The sequence below is a fragment of the Crocuta crocuta genome, unplaced genomic scaffold (genome assembly GCF_008692635.1).
Source record: "Crocuta crocuta isolate KB4526 unplaced genomic scaffold, BGI_CrCroc_1.0 scaffold17, whole genome shotgun sequence".
NCBI lineage: Eukaryota > Metazoa > Chordata > Mammalia > Carnivora > Hyaenidae > Crocuta > Crocuta crocuta.
This window is the reverse complement of record NW_027532041.1, coordinates 1,970,717-1,982,270: the sequence shown is the minus strand read 5'-3', so window position 1 is coordinate 1,982,270 and position 11,554 is coordinate 1,970,717. Positions and strand designations below refer to the sequence as shown.

General features: G+C 37.7%; 1 protein-coding gene across 2 annotated transcripts in view; it reads right to left on the bottom strand.

Moving 5' to 3' along the window:
- The window catches only part of SLC35D1 (solute carrier family 35 member D1), a 49,026-nt gene extending 41,339 nt beyond the window's left edge, over nt 1-7,687 (bottom strand). The window contains exons 1-6 of one of the 2 annotated variants that reach the window (XM_077776310.1): nt 7,582-7,687; nt 7,398-7,484; nt 6,661-6,728; nt 4,873-4,944; nt 4,182-4,250; nt 1,687-1,789 (exon numbers count right to left, since the gene is read on the bottom strand). In XM_077776310.1, coding sequence (XP_077632436.1) covers nt 1,687-1,789; nt 4,182-4,250; nt 4,873-4,944; nt 6,661-6,728; nt 7,398-7,484 — 399 coding nt within the window. In that variant the 5' untranslated portion in view covers nt 7,582-7,687. The remainder of the gene's footprint in view (nt 1-1,686; nt 1,790-4,181; nt 4,251-4,872; nt 4,945-6,660; nt 6,729-7,397; nt 7,485-7,581) is intronic. The other variant, XM_077776311.1, reaches the window with a different exon arrangement.
- Between the last annotated feature and the right edge of the window lie 3,867 nt (nt 7,688-11,554).

The window sequence follows — 11,554 nt, the reverse complement described above, 5'->3', positions numbered from 1 at the left end:
CGACTTTGGCTCAGGTTATGATCTTATGGTTCATGGGTTCGGGCCCCGCATCGGGCTCTGTGCTGACTGCCAGCTCAGAGCCTGGAGCCTGTTTCAGTCTGTGACTCCCTCTCTCTGTGACCCTCCCCTGCTCACGCTGTCTCTCTCTCAGAAATAAATAAAACATTTTAGGGGCACCTGGGTGGCTTAGTCGGTTAAGCGTCCGACTTTCGCTTAGGTCATGATCTCGCAGTTCGTGGGTTCGAGCCCCGCATCGGGCTCTGTGCTGACTGCCAGCTCAGAGCCTGGAGCCTGTTTCAGTCTGTGACTCCCTCTCTCTGTGACCCTCCCCTGCTCACGCTGTCTCTCTCTCTCTCTCTCTCCTAGAAATTAATAAAACATTTAAAAAAAAAAAAAAAGAAAGAAAGAAAACATTTTAAAAATTTAAAAAAAAAACAAAAAGATAAAGATTGGGGCGCCTGGGTGGCTCGTCTGACTTCGGCTCAGGTCATGATCTCACGGTTCGTGGGTTCGAGCCCTGTGTCAGGCTCTGTGCTGACAGCTAGCTCTGAGCTAGCTGGAGCCTGTTTCGGATTCTGTATCTCCCTCCCTCTCTGACCCTCCCCTGCTCATGCTGTCTCTCTCTCTCTCAGAAATAAATGAAAAACATTTAAAAAATTTTTTTAAAAAGATAAAGATTGTTTAGTAGTAGTAGCTTCCATTAAAATACAATCATCATACAGAGTTAGTTGTCAAGGCAAATAATTGGAGAATAAGACATAAAAAGTATATTTAAGAAAAAATTGTTGGAAACAATCCACATTGTCCCTGTTCTTCAAAGACCTTCAAAATAACTGAAAATAATGAAAACTCCTGGGATGGCCATTCCTTCCATGGTTCTTTTTGAAGAAGGCAAAGCCCCCTGCCAAGATAATACAAACTTGACACTAATACTACTATTGACTAGGTAGGGCATTTGTATTTATGATATGAGCTCTAAAAAATGGCCTGAAGGAGTTTCAGAAATACTGCACATATGATAGGGCAAACTAAAAACTAGGATGATAAGGTCATCTGACTTAGAAGAGAAAACATGGGCTAGAAAGAGAAAACATCTGGCTTGACCTAAAAATAAAATTTAGTGTGTATATATTAGATCAACAAAAAAATATCTTTAAAGCATGCTGCAAGTTAAGAGCTGGGTATGTAACATTCATGTGCACAAGATCTAGGCCAAGGAACCCAGCGCTGCTCCTGAGAGAGAATGATCCTAATGCTCCCTAAAGTTTCCCATTATTTGTGGGACAAATATGCAAAGTCCATTCCTGTTCCGCAGCCCCTTTCAACACTTACTCCTCAAATCTGCTCAAGGGCTTCCATATATTTCTTTCTTGTCCATTCCACAGCCATGAACATTTATGACACTTTTCTCCAATGAGCACACTTAATTACTTCCCTCTCAAAGTCAATATTCACCTAATCCCTTCCAGAAAAGGGATAAAAATAAAATCTAATTGCTAATTAATAACTGAAAAATAAAGTTTCTTATGTGAACAGCAACATACAGGTATTTTGCCTTCAAAGATCCCTAGGTCTTTCCCATCTCTCCTAAGTAATTTTCTTTATTCTCTGCTTTTCTCCTGACAACTTGACATTACCACTCCCAACATCAGTAAACATCTCTTAAAGATTTAGATTGCTACCTACTTTCGAATCTAATTTCTGTTTTACATATGCGCCATTTGCTGCTGTCAGGACATCATTTACCAGAATAAAAACATATCCTTCCAGGTCAAATGCCAGGTCAGAGCTGAAAAACACAAGCAACACTTTAATAACTTACATTTAAAGAACGTGCATGTAATTTTAAATAAGTCTAAAGTACAATATATGGAAGAACATAGTCTCACTTAGGTAAGTGAACATTAGGCATTTTATCAGTTTATTACTATTTCTTGATTCCTGGTTATAGTCTGCAATTTCATACTTAATAGGAAAGTCTTCAGAAATGAAAAGTACTAACACTTAAACAATAACATTAGTAACCAATCAATCACGTCAGTTAATAACACACTGCTCTGAATTCAAAGTCAGACAAGAACAAGTAACCAAATTCACCATTATAATACATCTGAAGCAAGAATGCGGCACTGGGGCTCAATTTCAAAGATAAGGAAACCAAAAAGATTAATCTGTTAACATGTCATTTTCCAAGGATTCATTCACACAAAAGGCAGGTTATACAAGTGGTTGGGTCACTGGGTGGAGTTTCTGAGGTACAGATTATAGTCAGTTCTGAGATCAAGCTACAACAGTGTCGAAGCACACAGCAGGAATTCAAATACTTAAATCACTGCTTTAAAAGCCTATGAGGTATAACTGTCAGGATTCAGGAAATTGAAGTTTTCTATTATTTAGCTGACCACCAGGCACAAGATAAGAATTTAGTAAACTAAAGGGGCACATGGGTGGCTCAGTTGGTTAAGTGTCCGACTTCGGCTCAGGTCATGATCTCACGGTTCATGGGTTCGAGCCCCGTGTCAGGCTCTGTGCTGACTGCCAGCTCAGAGCCTGGAGCCTGCTTCGGATTCTGTATCTCCCTCTCTCTCTGATCCTCCCCTGCTCATGCTGTCTCTCACTCTGGCTCAGAAATTTAAAAAAAAAAAAAAAAAGAATTTAGTAGATTAAACTGAAAAATGAAAATCTAAGAAGAGTTATGTCTTCAGTAACCTTTAGCACCCTAGATAAACTAGTGGCCCCACATTCCACATTCTCTGATTATGCAAAACTACCATGTATTTATAGCTAACTAGTACATGGAATGAGACTTCTATGGAGCTCTATGCTACTGCTATTTTAGGCAGAACTAGTCTAATGTACATTCTCTTTTCCAAACAGCCTGACAACCTTTTAACTTCAGACTCCCTTCCTCCCAATCTGTTTCCCTACTAAAAGGTTCTGATTAGATAAGGCTGATCCAGATCTGCAGACCAGGGTTGGCCCTGAGGAACTCCTGTTGTTTGACTCAGGTTTGAATCCCACCAGCTTCAAGGAAATGCTTCAAAGACTAGCAGGGCATCTCTAAAAGAAAGACTAGAGGCTGATATACAATTTTTTTTCAGGGAGGCAATATTATGCAAAGGGAAAAACCATCAGCAATATAACAAAATTCTAGTAACTCTTCTATCCTTAAAAACAAACAAACAAAAAAAAGGAAGGAAATTTCGTTGGAGAGTTAGGGTGGAATAGAATCTGACTTTACTATTTTCTCCTGCCTATACCACAGGAATGATGAAGGTAAATGAGCTAATCCAAAAAGCGCACTGAACTCCCAGATGGAAAATGTGTGTTGGGAAGAATCTGTGTCATTAGCAAACCCACATATGTATGCCTTGGGCTAAGTAAAATGTAGAAGGACTCTAGCCATAACTTTAATTTTCTGAGTCTTTGGGCATACGTTTTCTCCCTGTTTTAAATATTAATTAATTATTTTTGAGAAAAAGAGTAGATGCATACACAGGGTAGGAGCAGAGAACTGTAAGATCATGGCCTGAAATGACTGAGCCATCCAGGTGCCCCTCTCCCTGCATTTTAAAACTTAAACTTAAGAACAATGGAAAAAGCTTTAGTAATTTAACAGAATGTCTAAGTTATGGCATTTGTGATGTATCTTAAGTGAGGCCAAATAAAGAAATTCTATTATTATTCTACAAGCAAATAATTCATTATCATCTGCCTTTTCTGAGACACTATTTGCTTCAGCACTATGCAAAGTAAACGAATACCAGATGATTTATAAAAGCACACAGGCTCCAGAGTCAGGCACAAATTCAAATCTCGGTTCTGCCATTTACTAGCTGTGTAACCTTGACTAAGTTACTGAACTCAGGTTTCAGTTTCCTCAACTAAAAATAGCAAAATTATACCTGTAGCTTTCAGAGTTGTTGTAAAGAATGAATAAATAATATGTGTAAAATGCCAAACATATTATGTGGCATAAGGTATATGCTCAATACATAGAAGAATCAGATTTTGCCAGCTTTGACCTTAATATAGCCAGAAAGATTTAACTTTTAAAGAATCTTTTGGATGCTTTTCAAAGACGGGATTCTTACCTGGTCTACAAGAAAATCTCTTTACTGGTAACTGATAATTATCAATAATTATTGATAATTTCCAATATGTTCTTAATACATTCTTACCTGGCAGCTACAAAGGCTCCAATAATCATTGCAAATACAGTCATCTTAATACCCCAAGAAAAAGTTTTCCTGCAAAATAAAATAATTAAAAAATACATACATGTGCCTTTAATTATTCACAAAGACTTAATCTTTGGCAAAAGACTTAATCTTAAGGCAAAAAAATATATATGTTTTCTTTAAAAAAAAAGCTATAAACAATATTTTAAATGCTTCCACGAAACTGGATATTTCAAAGAGCCCCTTTTCATGAAGAAAATAGTTATAAAAAAAAGTATACTCATTTTTTTATTCTTATAATTTACTATTATTATTGAGTTTGCATTTTTGTAAATCAGAATTTCTTTAAGTAGAGAAAGAATACACACACTTGTGGTAAAAGTAGCCAAGTTATGAACACCATTTAAAATCTATACTGATGTTTCTGACCCAGCTTCACCCAGTGGCAACAGTACAGGAATTCTTAAAAGTATATCTCATGTTCAGACAGATTCCAACTACAATTCATAACCTTCCCAACTACCCTTCCCATAAACTATCAATTCCTATAGCAAAGGAAGAAAGTTTCTTAAACTTCTCAAAAGATAAAGTAGAAACAAGACAAATAATTTTACTATTTCACATATGCTGGGTCCCTTTTCAAGATGATTAAAGTTTATTAAAGACTACATATATTAGAAATTTAGCTCACTTGAGTAAAACTCCTTCAGCAAACATTGTAAACAGGATGGAGAACCTTCTCAGAACTGTAAACATTGGCAAGCTGCAAATAAAAATAAATGAATAAATAAATGGAAAAAATGATTAGGTAAAATAAAGTTTAACAATTTACTTTTTAACCTAAGACTCCTCAAATACCTTAAAATAATGCTAATCTCTTCCTTCCATTATGCTGATTAATTCCATTCCACGCTGATTAATCTGTGATTAAACCTTTACTTCTCTCTAGAATTCTTATTTGAAAGCCTGAAAAAATTGCTTTTATAAACCTACTAGAAGTGATAAATGCCAAGCTAACTATAAAAAAAGGTACAGATCATGTATCTATTATCAAAGACTAAGAACAGCCACTTTTTTATTTTATCCTACTTATTATACAAATACCCTTAACAGTAACCATGTTAGTCTTTAAGAGATAAAGACCTTTCTCTTCCTTTTTTACTAGACTAACCTTACTTCCCACCCACTCCACTCCCCCCAAACATCTCCAACCCTCCAAACAGCGTATCTGATAACCTACCCACATGAAACAGTCCTTGACTTTTTGTGGAAGTACTTTGGTCTTCCTCTAAATTCCCAGAGCACTTTGCTTACACTAGTCAAACACAGAGCCTTTTGCAATACAGTTATTTCTGAATATATCTCATCTCACTCCAAGGTGCCTTATACTTGGCTGGCAATGAAAGATAGGCTGTGAATGAATGGATGGATAGATGGATGGCAATGGATGAAGAAGAGCAAATTCTATACAAGCAGCACTTTGTAGCAGGTCTGCATTTCCTTTCAAGTGGATAATGAGATGAAAAAGGATGCCCCACCCATGAGAAATCTGACTTCCATGAACCCTCCCCCAGAGGTATCATCATGGTCATTCTGTCAGGTTTCTTGGGTCTGGAGAAAAAAAAAATGAAAAACACTTTGTCTCTGATCCTCAGGGTCTCCCCATTGTTTTACAATCATCTACTATGCCAAAGGTTTAGCTTAAGTGACAGTAGTGAGGGGTGCCTGGGTGGCTCAGTAGGTTAAGCATCTGAGCTCGGCTCAGGTTATGAACTCACGGGCTCTGTGCTGACANAGTGGCAGTAGTGAAACCATGGATTTCTGTTATACGGCTCCCCTATGTGTATAATTTTAATATCACATACACCAGTACATACTATACTCCTCAAGTGGAGAAGCCAAGAATTGGGAGTTTAGAGGATAATTAAACAGTTTTGTTGTGGAGCAGAGAACTATTGCTTTTTTATGGAAGTGAATATGCTGCTTCTACAGTGATACGGCCATAGGTATAATATTTGTATCAGAGTTCCATCTGATGTTATTTTAACTACCTCAGGTTAAAAGAAAAACTATAAAAGTTCTCATACCAATCCTCTGATTTTGCTTGCAGAGTTTGCTTAAAATATGATATTTATAAATTGTATTAAAAAATTGAAATCCCAGGAGCCTAACGTATATTCTTCACTATTATAGGTCTGGAAAAATAATGAAAATCTCTATCACAGCATTTTATAACATTTTAAGACTTCTATTATCAAAGTGAAGGGGAAAAAACCCAAAACAAGTAAGACTCTTTCTATTCAAACTTAAAAATTTTAAACTAAAACCTTTGGTGTAATCTTCATTATTTAGTAACAGAAGCTTTCTGGTCCTTTCATTTTTTCCAGAATCAATAACAATGTGTTAAATACTTAACATTCAAGTACAGTTTTAAGAACACATTATATTAACCTCACTAGTAAAATAAAGTTATCCATACTTCAGTTTCTTTGTGCTGAACAGTCCCGTGATTTGGTTCCCAAAATATAGTAGAGGTAGTGGAAACGTCTAGAAAATTTAAAAAGGGATAACAAAACTCAATAATAAAGATAGCTAAAACAAGGTCCTTTCAAAGAGAAACACTTTTGTTTATACGATCAAAATCTTTCCACTTAAAACATAAGATCAGAACTCATACACAATCTGGCCCCAAATGAAGCACCCACAAAAACATTACTTCTGGATAAACAGCAGTACTGTGGCAGAGAGAGGGAAGAATGGAGAAGGAAAAAGAAACAGAAATATGAATATGATCAAACCTTATGAGACAGAAACATCATTTGCTTTAAAATATAATGGATTAGCCCATGGCAAAAAAAGGAAAGACATTTCATCTTCACATGGAGTTAAGCAGAGGCAGACAGAAAAATAAGAAAACCCAAAGAATAATGAATGTAGGATACACTGGTTAGATTAGATGGGTGTAGAAAATGCAAAATAGCTGTCCTCCCAATAAGTTCATCGATTAAAGTAACACAAGATTTCAGGAGGCTTTTTCCTCTTAATTTTAAAGAGTTTGTAGGACTTTTTAAAAACACATATTACTACATTTATTCTTTACCTTCACTATATCCACTCTGGGCAATTTCTAGACTGCAATTTTTAAATACGCAGAGCACTGACAAAAATATACAGGGACTTCTTTTCAGAAAAAAAGTATTATTATTTCTATTTTACCTTTCGAGGTACATTTCTGTCAAGGTCAGGAAACTTGACTACTCTGAGCGCCTTTCCCACCCAGAGAACTGCCACTGTGGCCACCATCTGTAAACAGAGAACACAGATTCACTGTTCTACACATAAAGACACACACAGAAGTTCTAACGACATAAACCACGTAATGCTGAAGATTCCAACTAACCTGGCCAAGTCCAACACATAGTGAGGAGGGAAATCTACAAAAAGGTGGAGAAAGAAAAATACAGGGTCAGAAAAACCCAAACTGTAGCTCTGTGAATTCAATTTAAATGTATTTTGATACAAACACCAACATCTGTCTTTTCTCCAAATGAAAATCTGGGAAAAATCCCTGCTGGTTGTCAGGCAACATCCCGGATTTTTGTAGCCTGGGGCGGCCACTTGTCTCATCTTGTCTGATTCCACAATTTCAGTCAGCTGCCTGCAACGCATTTTTCAAGCGGTGAAGACATAGGTGTCTTCAACGGTTTCACATCCTTAAAACAAAAATCTTTAAAACAGAAGCTCTGCTTCTGCCTCAGGGTCCCAGTGACAGCATCCGAATCGTCTTAGAAGAGCTTGAGGATGCGCACGTCCCCAGAGGCTGTCAGCGAACTTGGGGAACCCTGAAGCCCCGGCCCCCGGCCCAGGATGCCGTGAAAGGACGGCATCCCTCGCTCTGCTCCCAGCCTGCCGTACACAGGAGCCAAAAGTCACGAAACAAACTCCGCTCCGCTGCTCCGCGGGGCAAGGTCTCCAGGGCGCTGCACTGCCCGCACGGCGGGCGCNGCGGCGACCCTTAGTCCCAGGCAAAGAGGGAAAAGAGGCCAAGGAGGAATCACTCGGGGGCACCGGTGCACCAAGCGGCAAAGCACCGCCACCGAACGCCGCAGCCGCGGCGCGCCTGCGCGGGAGCCAGCGCAGTGTCTGAGCACCCACAGCTGGGGAGGCTGGAGGCGGGGGGCCTCGCAGCCGTATTCTCCAGATAACAGCCGCAACAAAACTACGGACCATCCTCTCCCTGGTAACAGGTGGCCGGCCGATTTGTTCTCCGGTGTGCTCGTCTAGACTTTGTTCTTTTGGTCTCTCAGGCAGAAGGTCAAAGCCCTTCAAAAGTATCATACGTGGATAAAAGTAAACACTCAGCAAACATTTCATTCTGCATTCCCTCAGCCTTCTTACGTTTTCTGAACCCAGAAAACACCAAACAGTCCTTTCTTTGCAGATCAAGGGAAAATTTAAGAAAAATGTAGACATAACCAAAAAAGTAGTAAGATAATCAAGCAGCTTATGGGTTGGTGACAGAGCAAGGGTTTGGGAGGTGAGTTCCAATCCTGGAATTCCTAGAAACGCCCTCTCACTAGCCATGTGCCAGTTAGTTGAGTCTCTGGGCCTGCATCTCCCTATCTCTATGGATGTTAAGCTAGTGCAGACCTAGCTTTCAGTAAGTGGCAGCCAATTATTACATAACACAAACAAGTCATTATTATCAGCTTGAACAAAGAAATGACATAGCTAACTTTAATGTCAAAAAAAGAAATTTGAATTCTTTTTCTAAATACTTCATCTATATATTTTTTTAGCCCATCCTTTAAATTGTGGTAAAATACACATAAAATTTACCATCTCAACTTGTTTTATTATATGGTAAAATACGCTTTGTATAAAATTCATCATTTTACCATCGAGTGTACAATTCAGTGGCTCTAAGTACATTCACAATTGTGCAGCTCTCACCACTACCCATCTCCAGAACTTTTTCATCATCTCTAACTGAACTTATGTAACCACTGAACAGTCATTCACACCTCCTCACCTCAACCTCCAGTGACCACTATTCTTTCTGTCTTTATGAATCTGACTATTCTAGATACCTCAGGTAAGTGGAATCAGACAGTATTTGTCCTTTTGTGTCTGATATTTCACTCAGCATAATGCTTTCAAGGTTCATCTACTTGTAGCATGTGTCAGAATTTCCTTCCTTTTTAAGGCTGGATAATATTCCATTCTGTGTGTATCTTTTGATCCATATCTTTTGAGTTATTCTATGAACTCCTTTATTCTTTGAATATTCTGAAACACTGGTACACAGAATGAAGTTCTTAACAACGCTCACAAAACTTAGGGGATGTGGCTTCTGCCCACATCTCCAGAGGCACTCCACACATTTCCCCCTAAGCTGCAACTAAATTAAATTATGGCCAGTTCCCTGAAGACAAATGTGGGTTCCTGTCTCTGTGTCTTTGCTCCCATCGTTCCCTCCATCTGGGATGCCTTCTCTCTCTCTCTCTCTCTCCTCTGTCTCCTGAAGAACTCTTACTTTTCACTTAGTATTTAACCAAAGCATTACCTTCTCTTTGGGTACCTTCCTTCTCACTGCCCCTCCACTACCTCCACAGAATTGATACCTTTCCTTTGTGTCCCTCCCACCCCATCTTTGTATATCCCCATCATAGAGGCTCTGGAATTACCTGTTTATATGTCAGTCTGTTCCAGTAGACAGTGAGCTCCCTAAGGACAAGGACAGGCAGGATACCTAGCACAGTTTAAATGTTTTTGCTAAATGAATAACTTTTTAACAATGAGGAAAAATGGCCAGATTTCTTCCTTAATTGCTAGCAGCAGAAGAAAAATAACTAGAAAGTTTTATTTTGGGAAACATCTTCTGTGAAAAAAATATGATAAAAATAATATCCCTCATAACAAAGGCAAATAGGCAAAATAGACTTGTATTACATAAAGAGTATCTTCCCCCCTTCCTCCCCTACCCACTCTTTAAAGAAAGCAACTGCTAACAGTTTAGAGGTTGTATTTAGCACCATGTTCTGTTTACATATGAATACATACATTTACACGGACATTTGTATCCATATCCATACACACAGGTGTATATTTACATATGCATATTTAATACGTTTTTTAACATACATAGGACAGAACCAGGTAAGAACTCTGATCCTCAAGCCAGAGACTGACTCTGACATTAATTTTGTGACCTTGGGCAAGTTACTTAACAATAATGTGCTTCAGTTTCCTTATCTATAAAATGAGGACTTTCAGTTAGCACCCACCTCATGGGGTCTGGGTGGGAATTAAATGTGTTAATAAAGGTAAAACACTTAGACTATAGTGCATACTTCACAAGTGTTTATAATAATAATTACTATTATCAATACTATTATCATTATGCAAACTCTGTTTTCACTTAGTATTTTTAAAGATCTGTGTTAGTGAAGAAATTCTACCTCATTCTTTGTAACAGCTGCTGAAAATTCCATTATAGATGCATCATAATTCATGTAACCTTTCTTATGGACATTGAGGTTGTTGCCAGCTTTTTGGTTTATAAACACTGCAGTCTTGATTATCCTTGTCCATTCAACTTTGTAGAGGTATAAGTTTCTAGGTGTGGAATTGTTTAATTAAAGGTTATGTTTTTTAATAGCATTAACAAATGGATCTCCAAAGAGACGGTACCAATTTTATATTCCCACTAATTGTATGAAAATGCACCTCTCTCTTATAAAGTCAGATAGCAGCAGTAGAGACCACTGAAAGAGGCCAGAGGGATCAAGTGCTTCCCAGTGGAGGGATGATGATGATATGCTAGGTATAAATTTCTTCAATCAATCAATTGCAATTACACAAAATTGAATGAAAATAATCCTCCTAAAAGTATTAATCCAAAAAACTACTGTTGTTTTTCTCAGCATGATTATGTTATATATTTATTAATAAATATTTGTTAAGACCTACCATAGACAGGCCAAGAACTATATTGGATTTTCTCAACACCAGGAATGCTTTGTAGACTCTCAGTAAACTGCTGTGAAGTCTAATGGAGTCGAGCATTTGTATCAAGTGCCCATAATGATAGATGTGTGCGATCCAGCTGGGTTTTTATTATAGGTATTTAGACTTTTGGTTCTTTTAGGTATTTCAGTTACTTAGACCTGTTTTCTAACTTCTGTAATATTAATCACAGAATTATATAGGGGAGATTTAGATATTATTTATAAAATTGAATAAAGGTGGAAACATCTAAAATTGTACAAGATTGGGAAGACTTGATTTAAATATTTTCATTGACATACAAGTCTACTCTCTATTTGGAAATGTCAACATTGTACCTTGATACATTTTATATTTTGCTACGT